The sequence below is a fragment of the Muntiacus reevesi genome, chromosome 10, assembly GCF_963930625.1.
Source record: "Muntiacus reevesi chromosome 10, mMunRee1.1, whole genome shotgun sequence".
Lineage (NCBI taxonomy): Eukaryota > Metazoa > Chordata > Mammalia > Artiodactyla > Cervidae > Muntiacus > Muntiacus reevesi.
The window spans coordinates 45,528,635-45,550,064 of record NC_089258.1 but is presented as its reverse complement, the minus strand read 5'-3'; the positions used below and the strand labels follow the sequence as shown (position 1 = coordinate 45,550,064).

Genomic DNA, 21,430 nt, shown 5'->3' with positions numbered 1-21,430 from the left:
TGTAGATTTTAAATTTCTCAAAAAGGACTTTGAGTTTGCCCTTTATACAAATGAGGGAATTGAGTATCAGAGATTGCTAAGGTATACACTTTGGGACACACAGATCATAGGTTACAAAATCAGGGCTGAACCCCAAGAACTGCTGATCCAAAGATTGATCATTTTTCATAAATTGTTAACAGTGAGACTTCCCCAAGATTTTGCTTTAAAAGCATTTGTCTGTACAGAGAGCAGCTTGGGAGGAAGTGTAAGGAGTGGCTTGTAACAAAAGCAAAGCTTCAAATGTGGGGGTACATGTGTTTGTTTATTGATGACAGTGTTTCTCTGTCTGGTCTGCAGGCTTCTTAGACTGCTTTGTATTTTTCTCTTTTGTAACAAACTGTTACCGTTAATGGTTGCACTAACATGGGCTCCAGTAAGCTTGGCAGACCTTCTCTTGCACTTGCAGATCTGCCATAGTCTCATTTAAAGATGGAATAGAATCCCCAGTCAGCACAGGGTGAGTGGGAAGAAAATTGCCCACAACGCATCTGTCTTTCCTCAAACATTTCCAGATCTAACTCAATACCTCCCTTTCAAGGAAGCATTCAGACAGTAACCTAGGAGCACATCAGTCCTTCTGAACAGAATGGGTTTCTGTGCTGCTGAAGCTTGTGGATACATGAAGGGCAATCACCAGCTTGCAGGGAACTTAAATGGCAACCTTTTTTAAACCCCTGGGGGGAAAAGAAGAGCATTTAGGGTGTCCTAAACCATTGCTCCTCTGAGACCATGTGTGTTTTGTGCACTGTGCTTGGTAGTGTCTGACTCTTTATAACCCCATGGACTATAGCCCACCAGGCTACTCTGTCCATGGAATTCTCCAGGGAAGAATACTGGAGTGGGTAGCCATTCCCTCTTCCAGGGTATCTCCCCAACCCAAGGACTGAACCCAGGTCGCCTGCCTAGGCAAGCATTCTTTACCATCTGAGCCACCAGGGAGTTACTAGTAATTTTAAGAAGACTGTGTCCAAGCTACAAAGAAAGCTGCAGAAAGTGTATCCCCGTGTCCAGTTTTGGGAAGCAGAACTTCAGGTAAACACTTGCCAAAGTGTTTTTTTTTTTTTTTAAATAAAAGGCTATTTCATTCAGTAATACTGCCAATCAAAGTAATACACATGCATGAAACCACCTACTATCCCAGACTTAAATAGGCACAGACAAGGGAGGGGTTGGGAAAAATAAACCAAAATACACATGGTGATGCTGTAGTCTTGTTTGATGGTCAGCTCAGTGTTTGGGGTTATGACTGGGATACCTGTGGTATTACTTCCTGGGTGCCCTGTTTCAGGCCTTATTACCTACCACCACGTGTGCGTGCTCAGTCATGTCTGACTTTTTGCAACCCTGTGGACTGTAGCCCCCTGGGCTCCTCTGTCCATGGCATTCTCCAGGCAAGAACTCTGGAGTGAGTTTCCATGTCCTCTTCCAGAGGATCTTCCCAACCCAGGAATCAAACCCGAGTCTCTTGCATTTCCTACACTGGCAGGCAGGTTCTTTACCACTAGCGCCACCTGGGAAGCCCATTACCTACCGTGAAGTGAAGTGACATGAAAGTTGCTCAATTGTGTCTGACTCTTTGCGACCCCATGGACTATAGCCTGCCAGGCTCCTCTTTCCATGGGGATTTTCCAGCAAGAATACTGGAATGGGTTGCCATGCCTTCCTCCAGGGGATCTTCCCAATCCAGAGATCAAACCCAGGTCTCCCGGAATGCAAGCAGATTCTTTGCCATCTGAACCACCAGGCAAGGACCATTACCTACCATGCTTCTTATCTAAACCAGGCCAGAGGAAACGCTGCTCCTGGACACTCTTCCTCTTCCCTACTATGGGTGGCCCTTCCTCTAGGTTTGCCCTAGCCGAATGAGTGGGGTCCAGATAATGGAACGGTAGTGTTTTGAAGTCACAGGGATGTGTACTAGAATATTGGTGATGGACAATGAGAAGGCCACCAGTATGAAGCAAATTTTTAAATATTTAGACAGTGATTGCTGGTCAACCAAATGAGAACAGCAGGAGGAAAGGGGTGAATCAGGATCTCACTCGACTCCCACTTACCAGAGGAGCAGTTTACTGAGGCCTGGAGTTTGTCTAGCAGCTGCATGAGGGTCAGCAGTGACCTTGGATGTGGGCAGAGCCCCTCTGGACATTGAGTAGAATGGAGTGGAAATTAAGATATGAGAATCCCAAGTCTAAGGCAATAGTCCATGTCCAGCAATCACTGAGCTTTTGAAGGGGAAACAAAGGAAAAGGAAAAGAAATAAAAATAAAAACAAAGCAAATGGTGAGGTATTGAAGCTTGAGTAGCTCCAGAAAGGAGCCAGTGTAAGTTACAGAGCACAAGCATTTGAAAGAAGTAGGAAATGGTCTGAGAAGTTCTTGAAACTTGCAGAGACAAGAAAAATTGCTCTTTGTATGACCTTAAATATGAAAAGAAAATAATCCCAAATGGATCTTGTGCTGTTAAGAAAGCCTGCAACACTGGAAACTGGAGTGTCACTTCCATTTATTTGAAACCAAAATGTCAGCTCACTCATGAGATATATAATAGAAGTAAACCGGCTTCCTTCGGATTTCCTCTTTGCTCTCTTTAACAAACAGACTTAAAGGAGTTGTTCCTTGCAATTCATATCTTTATTTACAAAAGAATAAGAATAAATTATGTGTGTGTTTAAAGACACATGCATGTAACAGTAGTATACTGTCATTTACTGAGAGCCTACATGGTGTCGATAGAGTGCTAATGGTTTTGTGCACATTATTTCATACTGTCGTCACAATTTCCTTTGGGGTGAGCATTATTAACCTAAGAGCAATGGGACAAGTTACTGAGAAACTTAGGTCATGGGTCTGCTGAATGCCAGAGGCTGGAGCTGATTCAGACGTCTGACTTTAAAACCTCTGCTCTCAGACAGAAGATCAGTTTCATGATATGAGTATGAGATTGTTGGTCTGAGTTGCCAAGCAATATAATGCTATGTTAGTACAATAAAACAAAAAACAAATATAAAGCAAAAGGAATTTTACTCCCTTTTAGCTACACCAAAAGTAAGAAAGTTCTCCAGGTTTTGATAGTTGCATACATTTAGCTAATTGATGTTTAAAAAGTGATCTAAGGAATATCTGTCGTATAGTTATCATGCAAAATTTCCAGAATGAATAGATGGATGCATACTAGATTTTAGCAGAAAACTGACTTCATCTCATAAGCATAAATTTACAAGGCTATGAGAATTGTTCCATCTATTCTTCATTGAATCAGAAGTGTAAGAATTCCATTTTCAGTAGAATGCCAACCTCTATTTTAAGCTCTGCCAAGTAGCCTGATGTTAGGACACCCTAGGGCCTAAAACCTACAGCACAAGGCCAAAAAAAGATTCCCATTTGTTGATCAGACAACATGAAGTGGGTCTTGTTAAGTCCTGGAAATAAGGGTTCACTTGTGCCGTAAGCTTCAAGATTTAACAGAAGTAGTTACAAAGCTTTACTGCTTTGCCCTCTTGGGTCTGAATCCTTTCAAGTCAGGGCTTCAAACGTGCTTGTGGAATGTCTTCTTCCCCATTTAACCTGCCAGAGAAATGTCATTCCATTCAGAATTCTCCCCAAATGAGAATTGTAGGGAAGTGAGCCACTGGGCATGCTTCAGCAAGTGGCAGAGAAATTAAGGTTGGTGAGAATGAACAAATGATTGCTGGAGTGAAATCTCAGAGAAAATGGCAAGAAAATAAGATATTGGCAATACTCTGAGAGCAGGATCATAAAGGGCATTTACTGCATTCAGTAAATTAAGCTGAATTTTGTGCAGAATACTTAGCAGCCTTCCCACTGATACAATGCCTTGACAAAGGAATGGCTTCAGAAAGCCAAGGTTATAATTTCATTATTTTCAATACTTTGTTCAAAATGATGTCCATATGTCTATGTTTTTTTGTTTTCCATCTGTGAGTTTTTATTACGCTTTATACACATACACACACACACACACACACACACATATATACATATATGCACTCATAGACACACGAATACAGGGCTTCTCAGGTGGCACTAGTGGTAAAGAACCCGCCTGCTAATGCAGGAGATGTAAGAGATGTGAGTTCAGTCCCTGAGTTGGGAAGATCCCCTGGAGGAGGAAATGGCAACCCACTCCAGTATTTTTGCCTGGAGAATCTCATGGACGGAAGAGCCTGGTGGGTTACAGTCCATAGGGTCACAGAGAAGACACGACTTAAGTGACCTAGCACACACACACACACACACACACACACACACACACATATATATACATATACACTCACATACCCAGCAATACACAGCACACACATATACACATGTATACACAGATACAGATATATATATACACACGCACATATGCACTCATACATACACATATGTATACATATATACCCATACACCCTATGAGGGCTACTCCATTTCTTCTAAGGGATTCTTGCCCACAGTAGTGGATATAATGGTCATCTGAGTTAAATATGCCTATTCCAGTTCATTTTAGTTTATTGATTCCTAAACTGTCGATGTTTACTCTTGCCATCTCCTGTTTGACCACTTCCAGTTTACCTGGATTCATGGACCTAACATTCCAGGTTCCTGTGCAGTATTGCTCTTTACAGGATTGAACTTTGCTTCCATCACCAGTCACGTCCACAGCTGGCCACTGTTTTTGCTTTGGCTCTGTCTCTTCATTTTTTCTGGAGTTATTTCTCCACTCTTCTCCAGTAGCATATTGGGCACCTACCAACCTGGGGAGTTAAACTTTCACTGTCATATCTTTTTGCTGTTTCATACTGTTCATGGGGCTCTCAAGGCAAGTCCATTGAAGTGGTTTGTCATTCCTTTCTCCAGTGGACCACATTTTGTCAGAACTCTCCACCTTGACCCATCTGTCTTGGGTGGCCCTACATGGCATGGCTCATAGTTTCATTGAGTTAGACAAGACTGTGGTCCATGTGATTAGTTTGATTGGTTTTCTATGATTGTAGTTTTCATTCTGCCTGCCCCCTGAGGAATAAGGGATAAGCTTATGAAAGCTTCCTGATGGGAGAGACTGACTGTGGGGGAAACTGGGTCTTATACCAAAATGCAGTTCTTGAGTGCAATCTCAAAAATGACAGAATGATCTCCGTTCATTTCCAGGACAAACCATTCAATATCACAGTAATCTGAGTCCATTCCCCCATCAGTAATGCTGAAGAAGCTGAAGTTGAATGGTTCTATGAAGACCTAAAAGACCTTCTAGAACTAACACACACACACACACAAAAATGTTCTTTTCATTATAGGGGACTGGAATGCAAAATAGGAAGTCAAGAGATACCTGGAGTAACAGGCAAATTTGGCCTTGGAGTACAAAATGAAGAAGGGCAAAAGCTAACAGAGTTTTGCCAAGAGAATGCACTGGTCATAGCAAATAACCTCTTCCAACAATTCAAGAGACAACTCTACACATGGACATCACCAGATGGTCAATACTAAAATCAGGTTGATTATATTCTTTGCAGCCAAAGATAGAGAAGCTCTATACAGTTAGCACAAACAAGAAGGGGATCTGACTGCGGCTCAGATCATGAACTCTTAATTGCAAAATTCAGACTTAAATTGAAGAAAGTAGGGAAAACCACTAGACCACTCAGGTAATGACCTGAATGACCATGACCATGGTCATGAATTGTATGACCTTATGATTATACAGTGGAAGTGAAAAATAGATTCAAGGGATTAGATCAAATAGAGTGCCTGAAGAACTATGGATGGAGGTTTGAGACATCATACAGGAGGCAGTGATCTAGACCATCCCCAAGGAAAAGAAATGCAAAAAGGCAAAATGGTTGTCTGAAGAGGCCTTACAAAGAACTGAGAAAAGAAGAGAAGCAAAAGGTAAAGGGAAAAAGGAAAGATATCCCCACTTGACTGCAGAGTTCTAAGGAATAGCAAGGATAGATAAGAAAGCCTTCCTCAGTAATCAATGCAAAGAAATATAGGAAAACAACAGAATGGGAAAGACTAGAGATCTCTTCAAGAAAATTAAAGATACCAAGGAAGCATTTCATGCAAAGATGGGCACAATAAAGGACAGAAATTGTATGGACCTAACAGAAACAGAAGATATTAAGAAGAGATGGCAAGAATACACAGAACTAAACAAAAAAGATCTTCATGACCCAGATAACCATGATAGTGTGATCCCTTGGCTAGAGCCAGACATCCTGGAAAGACAAGTGGACCTTAGGAAGCATGACTACAAACAAAGCTAGTGGAGATGATGGAATTCCAGTTGAGCTATTTCAAATCCTAAAGATGATGCTGTGAAAGTGCTGCACTCAATATGCCACCAAATTTGGAAAACTCGGCAGTGGCCACAGGACTGGAAAAGGTCAGTTTACATACCAATCCTAAAGAAAGGCAATGCCAAAGAATGTTCAAACTACTGCACTATTCCACTCAACTCATTCATACTAGCAATGTAATGCACAAAATTCTCCAAGCCAGACTTCAACAGTACGTGAACTGTGAATTTCAGGATGTTCAAACTGGATTTAGGAAAGACAGAGAAACAAGACATCAAATTGCCAACATCCGTTGGATCATAGAAAAAGCAAGAATTCCAGAAAAACACCTACTTCTGCTTTATTTGGCTATGCTAAAGCCTTTAGTCAAATGCTCTACCACTGAGCTATACCCCCTATGCTAAAGCCTTTAACTGTGTGGATCACAACAAACTATGAAAGATTATTCAAGAGATGGGAATACCAGACCACCTTACCTGCCTCCTGAGAAATCTGTATGCAGGTCAAGAAGCAACAGTTAGAACTGGACATGGAGCAACAGACTGGATCCAAATTGGGAAAGGAGTACGTCAAGGCTGTACATTGTCACCCTATTCATTTAACTTATATGCAGAGTACATCATGCAAAATGCCATGCTGGATGAAGCACAAGCTGGAATCAAGATTGCTGGGAGAAATACCAATAACCTCAGATATACAGATGGCACTGCCCTTATGGCAGAAGTGAAAAGAAACTAATGAGCCTCTTGATGAAAGTGAAAGAGGAGAGTGAAAAAGTTGGTTTAAAATTCAACATTCAGAAAACTAAAATCATGGCATCCAGTCCCATCACTTCATGGCAAGTAGATGGGGAAACAGTGGAAATAGTGACAGACTTTATTTTGGGGGTCTCCAAAATCACTGCAGATTGTGACTGCAACCATGCAATTAAAAGACACTTGCTCCTTGATTACTTTGCCAACAAAGGTCCATCTAGTCAAAGCTATGGTTTTTCCAGCGGTCATGTATGGTTGTGAGAATTGGACTATAAAGAAAGCTGAGCACCAAAGAATTGATGTTTTTGAACTGTGTTATTGGAGAAGACTCTTGAGAGTACCTTGAAATGCCAGGATATCAGACTAGTCAATTGTAACGGAAATCAGTCCTGAATATTCATTGATAGGACTGATGCTTAAGCTGAGACTCCAATACTTTGGCCATCTGATGTGAAGAACTAAATCATTGGAAAAGACCGTGATGCTGGGGAAGATTGAAGGCAGGAGGAGAAGGGGATGAAAGAGGATGAAATGGTTGGATGGCATCACCGACTCGATGGACATGAGTTTGAGTAAACTCTGGGAATTGGTGATGGACAGGGAAGCCTGAGGTGCTGGAGTCCATGGGGTCGAAAGAGTCGGACACAACTGAGCAACTGAACTGAACTGATCTCATACACACACACACACACACACACACACACAGACACACACACACGTGTGTGTGTGTCTGTGTGTGTGTGTATATATATATATATATATCTCCACACATATACCCTCATGCACATATATACATATACACTCACACACATATGTACATATACAATCATACATACACACACATATATATTTTAGATAGTTGAAATAGCTTAACATAAATTTAAGCATTAGAGAAACTTTAGAGTTTTAATTTTTCTAGAACTTTGATTCTTATCAGCACTACATTTTCTTTAACTCTTCTGATAACTCCCTATTGCGTTTACTGAAGATTCTGATACAGAAAAAAAGAACAAAGACAGCAACCAAAACACTCAGACTTAGCCACAGGTGACCTGTGTGCCTATAGAGCAGAAGGAGGTCTCGCTTGGGAATCAGGTCTGTTCTCCAGCCCCCGGTTTTAAACAAAGTCACTGTGCTACCCAGGTGAATAATTCTATCTTTCTGACCGTCTTCCTTACCCATAAAATTAAATAAACTTATATATACTCATGTTTATATAAACTTTTTCAACCAGTCATTCCTGCTTTATCTTACTAGGTGTGTATTCTCATTGGAAGCTATGTGGGAAATATTTTAAATGATCTAAATTAAAAATCCATGATGCTTCAAAATCCATAACATCTTCGATGTTGATTGAGTAAAAGAAGATCCTTAAATTGGTGATTGCAAAGATTTCCTTTGACAAGAGCTCCTGAGTTGTGTGTGTATTTGGGGGGATTCCTGTCTTATCATCTTCCATTACTATGGATTCCATGTGCTCACTCACTCAGTTGTGTTCGACTCTTTGGACCCATTAAGTATAGCCCACCAGGCTCCTCTGTCCATGTGATTCTCCAGGTAAGACTACTGGAGTGGGTTGCCATTTCCTCCTCCATGGGATCTCCGCAACCAAGGGATCAAACCCGCATCTCTTGCATCTCTTGCATTGGCAGGCAGGTTCTTTATCACTAGCAGTACCTGGGAAAACCCTGGGTTCCTTACTGTAACTTATTTAACTTCAGAGTTGTTTTGTTTGTTTCATCTCACGGTGAATAAGTCTGGTCAGAGCTAGTAAATTTAAGAAGGAAGTGCTTATAATAACTTCTCTGTTCATCTTACTAGTTGTTAAAAGTTCCTTCTTCTTTGGCACTACTTTCTTGCCCAACCTTTCAGGCTAGGCTGGTGGGAGGGGAGTTCAGAACTGGGGGACACATGCATACCTGTGGTTGATGTATAGCAAAAACCATCACAATATTGTAAAATAATTATCCTCCAATTGAAATAAATTAACTAATTTTTTAAAAAACTGGCTTGTGTGTCCATCCCTGTAGGTCTGAGCTTTCTGTTCTGAGTATCTCCCTTAATTCCTTAGTTCTGCAGCCCCTGCTTTCTGACTGATAGTTGATAAACTCATACATTTTATAGCAATGAATGCATTGATGCTCTTAACTAAGGTAATATTTGTCTTGAAACAAAATTTCCTGTGCTTTAAGGAAAATGAATCTTTGGTGAGTGGGGTGAGAGGACTTAAGCTGTGGTAGGTTTCTAAGACCTGAGGTGAGCTATTCCTTACTCTGATTCCAATGAAATCTCAAACCGAAAGAGTCAGTATGGTGATAAATTTGTGATGGTAAAGATATTAATCTATGCTTTCTTTCCTGTATTAAATGAATTATAGCACATTACACTGTTCTCTTCACCATGACCATCTGATAATGTCCATGTGATGAAGCTGTGTGAGAGCCATCAGACATACCTTCTGGATTAATAAATTTAAAAGATGCTGTATCTTGACCCATTTTTCATTGTCTCTCATTAACTCTTAAGACCCATACAACTTTGTAAATGTTCCTGTTTATGCCACACATGAGAAATGCTAATATTTAACAGTTTTTATATATCTTTGAGATGAGATACAGAAAAAGAAAAGAAAATTTCGTTATATCTTGTCAGGATAATTCTGAACTTGTCAGGTTTGTTTGTTTGTTTGTTTTCCAGCTGTGTCCTGTGGAATCCCAGAGTCCCCAGGAAACGGTTCATTTATGGGGAATGAGTTCACACTGGACAGTAAAGTGACCTATGCTTGTAATGAGGGCTTCAAGCTGGATGCTGGTCAGCAAGCTACAGCCGTGTGTCAGGAGGATGGATTGTGGAGCAACAGGGGGAAGCCTCCCGCGTGCAAGCGTAAGTGTCCAGTGCTCTGCCTGGCCTCAGATTTAAGGAGGAACAGACACATGGGTGAGAACTCTGGCCTCCACAGTGCGAGATTCTTTCCCTCAGCGTATGAGCATTTGTGGTCATGTTACATTAGTCTATTCCGTATCAGCCACTCTAACCATCAACATAAGCTCTGCAGTCCTGAAGGTGGGTCATATGGAATCACGTTGGGTCCGTCAGCACCTAGACCCTGAAACGTGCACAGAGAATCCTGGCCATGCCGCTGTGTTCAGCTTGGAGAGATTCAGTCAGGAGGTTATTGAGACATCAAGTACTCTACACAGAATATTAAAATGTAATTCAACAAGTTTGCTCTGCGTCTCCCATCTCACTGAGTTCCCTGAGTGTCAAGGTGATGCCTGAGTCTATTTGTACATCGCCTGCCTGTGTAACACACTGATGCTCAGTAAATGCATCACTGATTTGTGAAATAGGGTGACTTTTCTGGAAAGCTATTAAGAGTACATGATGATATTCTTAAAAGAATCACAAGTTTGGATTCATTCTTATTTCTTTTTTTTACTTTTTATTGTTTTTTATTTTTTTATTTTATTTTGTTATTTTTTAAATTTATTTTTATTAGTTGGAGGCTAATTACTTTACAATATTGTAGTGGGTTTTGCCATACATTGACATGAATTAGCCATAGATTTTCATGTGTTCCCCATCCTGAATCCCCCTCCCACCTCCCTCCCTAATTTATGTATTTTAATTGGAAGTAATTACTTTACAATATTGTATTGGATTCATTCTTAAGCTGTAGTCTTAAAAAACAATAATCAACTCCATAACACAAAGCCAAAGAGAACAAATGTTCACAGACACACACACACTTGCACATGCCCACACACAGAGTGTACACAAAGCTTTTCATTGAAGCTATGTTAAACTAGCTTCAAATTGGAAGTAATCTAACTACCTAGTTTCTAAAAATCAAAAACTACATAGTATTTCTACTTATACAGTATTTTTGCTCTTACAATATTACATCAAAGTCTTCAGTTATAAAATTAATTTATTGGCTTTTTTAATGTAAAGTATTTTAATCATGTTAAAAAGTTATTTGAACTTTCTAGGTGTGAACATGTAAATGTTTACAAAAATAACCAACTTCCTTCCACAGGTTTTATTTTCCTCACTGTCATTTTAATCTGTGTTTTTCTTTTTTGCAAATAATCGCTGCATTTTCAGAGAGTCAGGAAAGCCCCATTGAGACAATCCTCATCCCTCAATGCCTGGCCACCACTGACCTTTTCACTATCTCCATAGTCTTGCCATTTCTAGAATGTTGTAGAACTTGGAATCCCTCAGTAGCCTTTGCAGACTGGCTTCTTTCACTCAGTAACATGCCTTTAAGATTCCTCCATGTCTTTTCATGACTCGATGTCTCATTTCTTTTTAGCAAAATAAAATTCCACTGTCTGGATGAACCACAGTGTATTTATCCATTCAACCACGGAAGGGTATCTTGGTTGCTTACGAGTGTTGGCGACTATAAACACAGCTGCTACATACATCTGTGCGCAAGGCTCTGTGTGGACATAAATGTGCAACTCCTTTGAATAAATGTAAGGGAGCATGATTGCTGGATCATATGATAAGAGTTTGTTTAGTTAAGAAACCACCAAAATCCTCCAAGGTGACCGTACCGTTTTGCACTTGCACTGGCAATGAATGAGACTTCCTGTTGCTCCACACCCTCACCAGCATTTGATACTGTCAGTGCTGTGGGTTTTGACAGCTCCAGTACCTGTGTGCTGGTACCTCTTGTTCTCATTTGCATCTCCCTGATGACATATGATGTGGAGCTTCTTTTCACACGTTTATTTGCCATCTGTCTGCCTTCTTTGGTGAAGTTTCAAATTAGGTCTTTTGCACATTTTTAATCAGGACATTCATTTTGTGTTGTTGTTCTTTAATTTTAAGAGGTCTTTGTATATTTTGGATAAGAGTCCTTTATCAGATGTGTCTTTTGCAAATGTTTTCTCCTGGTCTATGACCGGTCTTCTCATTCTCTTAACAGTGTCTTTTGCAGAGTTTTTAATTTTAATCAAGTTTAGCTGATCAGTTCTTTCTTTCATGGAGCATGCCTTTTATCTTGTACCTGAAAAAATTGTCCCCAGAATCAAGGTCACATAGATTTTCTCCTGTGTTATCTTCTAGGAGTTGTGTGCTTTACATTTGGGTTTTTGATCCATTTCAGATGAGTTTTTCTAGAGGGTGCCAGCATTTATTTTTGCATGTAGATCTCCAGTTGTTCAAGCACCACTTGTTGAAAAACTGTCTTTTTTCCATTTGTATTGGCTTTTGATCAATTGTCAAAAATCAGCTCTGTTTATATGAGTGTCTTAGGCTCTCCGGTCTGTTCTGTTGATCTCTGTGTCTATGTCATGCTGTTTCCTTGTTTTGTTTTTACTAGGAAACTAGTAAAAGAAAAATTTTCAGTTTCCTACAAAATCAGTCCTGTTTGGGATTGTAAATATCTCTAGGTATGTATCTGATTTTAGTGAAAATGTCCAGGTAGACATGGATACCTCTGTTCTCGTTAAAGCTGTAGGAAAATCATTTTGCTTGAAGATAATGCAGCTCACTGGGGGTCACAGACACACAGTCTCTGTGGTGTTTATTTTAACCATGGAAGCTTTATCCTTAGCTTAACTGAAAGGTGTCTGTCATGTGTGCCTGTTGCTTCTCAGGATAGAGAAGTGAACATGCACAGTCAGTCTATCTCTATAATGCCAATTCGGTTCTTCCTGAATATATGTAGGACAGAATGCCTTTCAGTATAAACACAGACTTTTTCTTTTTTTTTTTAGTATCTGTATGAGTCCTGTTTATGTTAAGGCAACTCTTCATTGGGTAAAACAATGCACAGCTACACCTCCATCTCAAGAATTCTAATGCAAGTGGTTTGTTGTTGTTTATAGTCACTCAGTTGTGTCCAACTCTTTGCAACCCAATGGGTTGCAGCACACGAGGCTTCCCTGTCCTTCACCATCTCCCAGAGTTTGCTTGAACTCATGTCCATCTAGTTGGTGATGCCATCCAAGCATCTCATCCTCTGTCATCCCTTTCTTCTGCCTTCAATCTTTCCAAGCATCAGGGTCTTTTCCAATAAATCAGTTCTTAGCATCAGGTAGTCAAAGTATTGGAGTTTCAGCTTCAGCATCAGTCCTTCCAATGAATATTCAGGACTGATTTCCTTTAGGATTGACTAATTTGATCTGTTTGCAGTCCAAGGGACTCTCAAGAGTCTTCTCTAGCACCACAGTTCATAAGAATCATTTCTTTGGTGCTCAGCCCCCTTTATGGTTCAACTCTCACATCTGTACATGACTACCAGAAAGACCATTGCTATATATGGACCTTTGTCAGCCAAGTGATGTCTCTGGTTTTTAATATGCTGTCTAGGTTTGTCAAAGCTTTTCTTCCAAGTAGCGAGCATCTTTTAATTTCATGGCTGCAGTCACCATCTGCAGTGGTTTTGGAGCCCAAGAAAATAAAGTCTGTCACTGTTTTCATTTTTTCGCCATCAATTTAACATGAAATGATGGGACTAGATGCTATGATCTTAGTTTTCCAAATGTTGAGGTTTAAGCCATCTTTTTCACTCTCCTCTTTCTGCCAAAAAATAGATTAGCATTCTAGATATTCAACATGAGTGTTAACTATGTGAGAATTATGAGAAAAAGAAGCACAACATAGCTTTTTGAGTCTTGGGTTGAGGATGGAGAAGGACAGAAGAGACTCAGAGAGAGGGAAGCAGACAGCATTTGTTGAATTCCATTGGAAAAGTGGGTGAAGTCTCCCTCTGAGCATGGGGAGTCTGACAGTCACTCTTAACAGCAGACCTGAAGGTGCCCTGGCTCACCTCTGCTCTGCCAGGACCTCAGCCTGACTGTCTGCACGGGGTTTTGGACAGACAGAATGATGTAAGCTCTCCAGGGGAGATGACAGACAGACAGACGTAGAGGAGGTAATGTGAGTGCCTGGTCAGTCTTTATGGAGCAGACAGTGATCCCGTGGGGACTGAGCTGGGTCTGCTGAGATGACAGTGATGATCTACACCCATGTTTTGAGTGGCAAGTCTAAACACTTGTCTATGTTGCATCATACAGTGATACTAACAGTCCTCTGGACAAAGTAGTGTTTTCACCTCTTGCTAAATTCATACAAAGTAAATAATGGAAATATCCAAAGTTCACAATTTGCAACCACATATATTTGATGGGTGACACCATGAAAATATCTGGAGAAGCGTTTTGATGTGGTCACAATGTCCTGTTGGAGGTCCCCTGCTGCCACCGGTAAAGCCATGTGGTGACTGTTTGGTTTGGTACCAAAGCTTTGGGCATCCCAGAAGCACAGGGGTCATGACCTTCCCAGGTCTGCCTGGGGATACAGTGAATTGTGCTGTGGTGTGAGTGCAGACTGTTCATTCCATGAGCCCATAGAGACAGTTTAAATATTAAATAGATTTCATGATGAGTGGGGGTGAGTATAAGGAGAGGAGATATGAGAGTTCCCACAGTTGTGAAATACACCCAGAGATCAGATGTCCTAGGATGTTCCCGGCTACCCACAGCCAAGAAGAGAGCTCAGAACCACAGTCTGGAGCCCCAGTTCACTCCTCAGCGCCATCCTCCTGCCCCACATTTGCTGCATCATGTCCCATCACCTCCACCCACTCTACCCAGTACACTCGGCTGCCCACTCAGGCCCCATGTACACAAGTCACCACCTCTTGCACCGTGCAACCACCTCCATTCACCTTCCTCCACAGTCTCCTTCCACACAGCCGCCGGCTCCTCCTTTAAGCACATACAAGTCACAACATGACACTTCACTGCTTAAATCCTCCCAATTCTCCTGGCAATTAGGATGAAATTCATAAACTTGATTATTTTGCACTCACTTCTCCAAAAGGCAGATATTATGGAGAGGCCACCTAGGAACCTGAACCAGCTTGACCAAGCGGAGACATAGGTTCGATCCCTGGGTCAGGAAGACCCCCTGGAGAAGGAAATGACAACCCTTTCCAGTATTCTTGCCTGGAGAATCCCATGGACAGAGGAGCCTGGTGGGCTACTGTCCATGGGGTCGCAAAGAGCTGGACATGACTTAGTGACTAAACCACCACCACCACCACCTGGGAATCTGCCCCAGCTCATGTTTGATGCCTATTTAGGTGTTGAGGGACACACCTTATGGATGATAGCTCATGTAAGACTAGCCTTGGACTCCCATATCTCCCAGGCTAGATTCCCAAAACTTTATACAAATTGACCCTTTTAATTCTACTGAGGAAGGCAGTCTTGTTATCCCATCATCTAGATATGAACCATGAAGAAGTGGTTACATTGACCAAACCTACAGATAAAGTAGCCGAGTCAGGGTTCGGTTCCAGGAGACCTTGTTCCTAAACTCTGTGTTGTTCTGCCTCTTGGAATTGATTTCTCTCATGAATTTTAAGTCTCATAAGTTACAAAAACCAAGTTATAAAAAAAAAGAGCAGAGACAGAAGCAAAAGGTTCCACTTTAATCTAACATATAGTTCATTCTAAAAAGTATTAAATAGCTGATGGTAAGGAGGGAGTCAAGTTTTGTTTGAGGATTGTAGCAGAACCAAGTGATTTCAAAGACAATGTATATTTATGCCTAAAATTTTCTGTGAAAATCAGGAATGAGAGGTCTTTGGCAGTTCAAAGGCACATGTGACATCAATTAAGATAACTGCTTTGTGCTCACATAAAATATTATGTTACAGCACACAGAGTGGTTTCACTTATGAATATATTTGATTTTTCTGTTTTAAATGCACATCTCGATGTGGAAACTGCTTTAAAGTTGTAATGAAAAATCTAAATAACAAAACGGTTTCTTACATACACATGAGGACCCCAGCCTAAGAAAGTTATTTGTTCAGTTAAATGCAGTTAAATGATTGTTAAATGGGAAAAAGTAAATTTGCATTTTAAAGCTTTTTTTGACACTGACTGGTACTTTGCAGTAGGACAGGATGATAAATATAATATTTATAGTAAAATGGGAAATCAGACTTAAATATTCCAAGTATAGTCTCAAACTTTCAAATATTTTTCCCTTTGTTTATTAGACTTCATTAAAATTCCTTGGTGTTCAAAGGCTGGAAAATCTATTTAATTTTTTGAGGGGAAGTTTTTTTTTCACATTTTTTAAATTGAAGAAATTGAGCAGAGTAAGCATAAAACTTCTCCTCTTAGTCAGAAAGTTTGGTTACTATTAAATTCTGAGATGTGTATTTCCCCAAGGCCAGTTCCTACGTTGGTATGACACAGTTTGTATAAGTTTCTTTAGCATCTGAATAATATGTTGATCAGTACTGGAACCTCAAGAGATAAGAAACACTTCAGCTTTGATAAGTAGTAACTGTAAACGGTAAATAAACTGAGTTCATGTTGCCCTTGGGCTTACCAGAATGAAGATTATAATAAATAACTGCATTTCAATTTGCATGCATCCCCCAGTTGTACAAATCTCAAGGCAGATGTTTGAGGTTCATTCTTTGCATTTTAATTATTTACTGAAGCTGGATTTGGACCATTGACGACACAAATGATGCTCATGCCGCGATGAACTAGGGAGAGTGGCTGGGATGAGTGTCCCAAGTTTGCGGGTCTGCCAAGTGGTGAGCAAATGTGCTCCTCACCCTCTGCTTTCAGGAGAAAACAAAACCACTAAGACTACCTGCCAACATCAAACATAATCCCAGTGTGCAGGGGACTTTTTCCTCTTTCAGTTAAAGTTGTCAGAGAGACTCGTTTGTCATTAATAATTTATTTAGGACCTGCTCCACCCTGGGCACCATGAGGACTTTAAGTGGTTAATTGCAAGGTATATACATTTAAGGAAAGAAGGGGCAAATTAAAGCCACATGGACCAGCGTTATATCATCTGTAAATAGCCCAGTTTTCTTTGAGGAACAAAGATTGCACATAAGTTATCTATTTGTACATATGTATGTCTGCGTTCATCTGTCTGTGAAGGATTTATGCATATAGTCATATTTAACACACACATTTATGTGCATAACGGTGCTGTGCTGTGTGTAGTCGCTCAGTCATGTCTGACTCTTTGTGACCCCATGGATTGTTCCAGGCTCCTCTGTTCATAGGGATTCTGTAGGCAAGAATACTGAAGTGGATTGCCATTCCCTTCTCGAGGTGATCTTCCCGACCCAGGGATTGAACCTGGGTCTCCTGCATTGCAGACAGATTTCTTTACTGTCTGAGTCAATGTTAAGGGTATATATTTATCCCTTTAGCCTCTCAAAACATGGCCTCATCATACTTGTGTTTCTTTATTAGTTATTTCTGTTTTCATTTAACAACTGGTTGAGTGTCATTTAATCGTAGATCGTATTGCTAAACTGCAGTGTCAAGAGACCAGCTGATCCCTGCATTGTGGACTTTCTGTCTGTTCTGACCACTTGCCGAGCACTCACCCGCATTCCATCTCCAAGTGTCTGTAACACTCAGCTCACCATTGTTACTGCCGTCCTCAGTGGGAGCATGAGTGCCCACCCAGGGCCACAGGGAACCTCAGCCAGAGTCCGGCCTGCGGCTTGGCCTCGGCTGTCAGCCCCGCAGTGCTGGATCGCTGCATCCTGTGTGTGCAGTGGCTGTAGACGGTCCTTCTTGCCTGCACTGGGCCTTGACGAGAGATGTCAGTTAAGATGTTAGCAAAGCTGTGGGAGGAAGGCCAGGTCACCCCTGATCTGAATGCAAACTCATTGTGCAAGCTACAAATGCATTTCTAAAAGTATGTGTTAAAGCTCAAAAGTGGGGAGGAGTGGCGAAACCTCCATGTGCAAGCTGGGAGCCCTTAGTTCTGTCTCCCAAGACTGTGGTCAGCTGTGGAAAGAAGCCCAGAGCAAAGGGCCATTTTTCTTTTTTTTAATTGGAGGACAATTGCTTTACGGTGTTGTGTTGCTCTCTGCCAAACACCAGCACCATTCAGTCATAATTGTGCTTAAATCCCCTCTCTCAGCCCATCCCACCCCCCAGGCCATCACAGAGCACCACGCTGGTCTCCCTGTGCTATAAGCAGCCTTCTGTAGTATCCACTTTACACACAGTGGTGTATATATGTCAGTGCTACGTTCTCAGAGTGTCCCACCCTCTCCTTCCCCAAGTAATGTGTCCACCAGGCCGTTCCCTGTGCCACAGCAGGCAAGATGGGTGGGTGGCAAGATAGGGGGAAGCGCCCCTTCCCAAGGCCCAGCCTCATCCTCGGTGCTTTGAGACCTGTCCATGTGCCTGGTGTGAGCTCGGGAAATGGAGGGCAAAGGGGGGAAAGGGGATGCCCACCCACTCCTGGACAAGGTGTTGGTGGATCGCAAGTACCTCATTAGCCCGCAGGAAGTGGTGAGCGGCTCCCTGACTGCAGGGCCGGGTCCAGCCACTCACCATCTGGAGGCAGCACTCTGTGGGGTAGGCGTGGGCTCTTCGGTGCAGGGCAGGACTCTGCCAGTCGGGGAAGCCGCTTTCTGGGGGCCACTAGGGGGTGACAAACCTCTCTGCTGCATGCTGCGGGGAAAGACTGTCTTAAGGCTACACCTCACTGTTGTGCAAACTTTTCATGGTCTTTTAGGATTGTGGTGCTTTGGGGGAGGTAGGCTGTTTAAAGGACTCAGATTCTGTCGTTTCAGTTGTGTTTTCAGTCCTTTATTTTCAGGGCCATTTATGTTCTACTCTGTATAACGTTTCCATCTCTTATTTCATTTCCAAAGATTGAATATGGGTTCCTCCAGCTTTTTGTATTTTAGTTAGAATTGTGAACTCTGAACAGCTCTCCATGGTTCTCTGGTAAATATGAGAAAGTGAAGTTTGCACAGAGGTTTAAGAATGGGAAATAGAGGGTTTGTGGTACCCAGGTCCTTTATGGCCCCTGTGTTTGTTATTCCTCTCCACATGAACACTGCTCAAGGGCAGGTGTAGCTTTGATTCACGTCTGTAACTTTACAAATATTTCTGGAATGAATGAATGGACCGTCTGCAGTGTGGTCTGACGCCACTTAATTTGCTTGCTCTCTTTCCCTCATTTGTTCTTCTTGTCAAACACCTGACTGTTGCTCAGTGCAGGACAGTGGTCTCCGCTCAGACAGGAGCTGCATGGGGCCCCCTCTTTCAAACCCCTCTGAAGATCATCTATCATTAGTTCAAATGAAGACTCAATGACCTGAAGTGACTTGCAGTAAATTTAGTTTAGAAAACACCCCCAAGTCAGAAAGACTGGGTCACTGTGGAACCCTTCTTACACATTCTTTTTACAGACACTTGGATTAGAGGTATTACTTTCAGAGACTTCCCTGACTGTCCAGTAGTTAAGACTCAGTGCTCTCACTGCTGGGGCCCCAGATTTGATCCTTGGTCTAGGAGCTAATCTCCCACAGGCTGTATGTACATCACAACCAGAAAAAAAAAGAGAGAGAGAGAGAGGTGGAAAAAAGAAAAGCATTCAATTTTCATCCTTTCCAAGGGTTGGTTTAGAGTCATTTCATGTAATTATAAAATTAGCTATGATATGTAATTTTTTAAATGGATTTTTCTATGGTACTTGGATTACAGAATTGAAAAAAAAATCTAACATTTGCCACTTAGTGTCACTAAGTGGAAGAGGTTACTTCAATATTTTCATGTTGAAATCAGATTTCACGAGTGACATTTAGGCTGCAGAGTATTGGTTATTGGATGCAGTTCTAGTTATTGATGTAAATGTTCTGCTAACAATTTTTTTTTTTAAGTCTGGCCACAGTAACAAAATGACAGAAAGCCCAGAGCAGAAAAAAAAATGTGCAATCTCATGAGGGTTTTGGAAACTCTGCAAGAATGGGCAGAAATCTAGCAGTCCCAGGTCACTGAGAACTTGAGAGTCCTGAGAGTCCAGGCTCAAGGATTCTACGAGGAACCTACGAAGTTCCTACGAGGAGAAGGGACCAGCTCCTTTGTGGTCTGTGCCTCTCAAGAGCCGGTAACACAGGTGAGCCTGTGAGCAACACCTGACAAGCTCACTTCAAAACTCTTATCTATCCACCTGCTCTTATTCTAAGTAACTCATAGCTAATCATGCAGTCATCTGACTAAACTCTGAGATTAAAACACTCATTTAAAAAGAATGATCACCCTTAGGAATTCCAGGCTCTCAGCCCAGCCTTTCTGGAAGGGCTTCCTCACAGGGCCATGTTGAAGTCAGATGGCATGAAATGCACTGAAGTCAGAGTGGTACCCTGGGCATCCCCACTTCATGCCCCTGACTTGCTGAAACCAAAGCAGCGTGCTCCACCGCTTCCAAGTCAAAAGAACCAAGGCTAGCTCAGCCTGTCCCCAGCCAGCAAGTCCAGACTGAGTGGCACCCTGAAACTCTGTTGGTCTGTGAACACAAGTAGTTATATTCTTGTTGTTGTTTAGTTGCTCAGTCATGTCTGACTCTTTGCAACCCCATGGACTATAGCCTGCCTGGCTCCTCTGTTCATGGAATTCCCCAGGCAAGAATACTGGAGTGGGTTGCCATTTCCTCCAAGGGATCTTCCCAACCCAGGGATCAAGCCCTACATCTCCTGATGGCAGGTGCATTCTTTACCACGGAGCCACCCCAGGAAGTCCCACAAGTAGTTATGAGTCTGGTTAAATCATTTTACTCCAGTGTCATCAGATCATAATTTTATAAATCTAATTAAATGTTCTTGAACTGAACTTAGTAGCACAAAGCACTTGCACACATTGACTGTGATGGGGGAAGTGTGTTACAGAGAGAAGACCCCTGCACCCCCACATCTCGATTAGAATTTCGCAGAAGATTTATGAGCAGGACCTGTAATTCATGAGAGGGGAGGCCGGAGGGCTTTATTCATAGTGGCACTGCTGCCACTGTCTGAATATCTGAAACAAAACAACTCTCAGCCTGTCTGGCTCGCCACTGGTGGGACGACTCTGTCATAAATCAGAGCCACTCATGGTAAAATGAAAAGTCAATCTCTCTCGAGCAAAATGTGAAATGTTTGGTCTTGTCTCTGCAACATTCACAAGATGGAAAAACTGCATCCTTTCTGTGCAGAAACTTTATTGTCTGTGCCTTCAGTGAGTATGATTTGAGATAAGTACTTCTAAATAGTAATTTAGGAGTTTTTATGCAAAACTGTATCAACCATGTCAGCCCTTAATACGAGTGACCGTGTGACTTGAGAGTGGCTATCTATACATCTGCTCTTGAATTTTTTTGAAACAGAAGAAAATTATTCTGTTAAGAATTGTGTGCTTTTTTTTTAAGGTGATAGAAGATAATCTGTATTTCTGTTTTTAAAAAAGGAAGGAATATGAGGTGAACTGGCAGATGGAGCACTTTCTATCAATCCAGCTAAACCTGCCTGTTATGG

General features: G+C 41.6%; 1 protein-coding gene across 1 annotated transcript in view; it reads left to right on the top strand.

Moving 5' to 3' along the window:
- The window catches only part of LOC136176275 (CUB and sushi domain-containing protein 1), a 1,594,796-nt gene that overhangs the window by 1,483,277 nt on the left and 90,089 nt on the right, over positions 1-21,430 (top strand). The window contains exon 49 of the mRNA XM_065946402.1: positions 9,799-9,984. Coding sequence (XP_065802474.1) covers positions 9,799-9,984 — 186 coding nt within the window. The remainder of the gene's footprint in view (positions 1-9,798; positions 9,985-21,430) is intronic.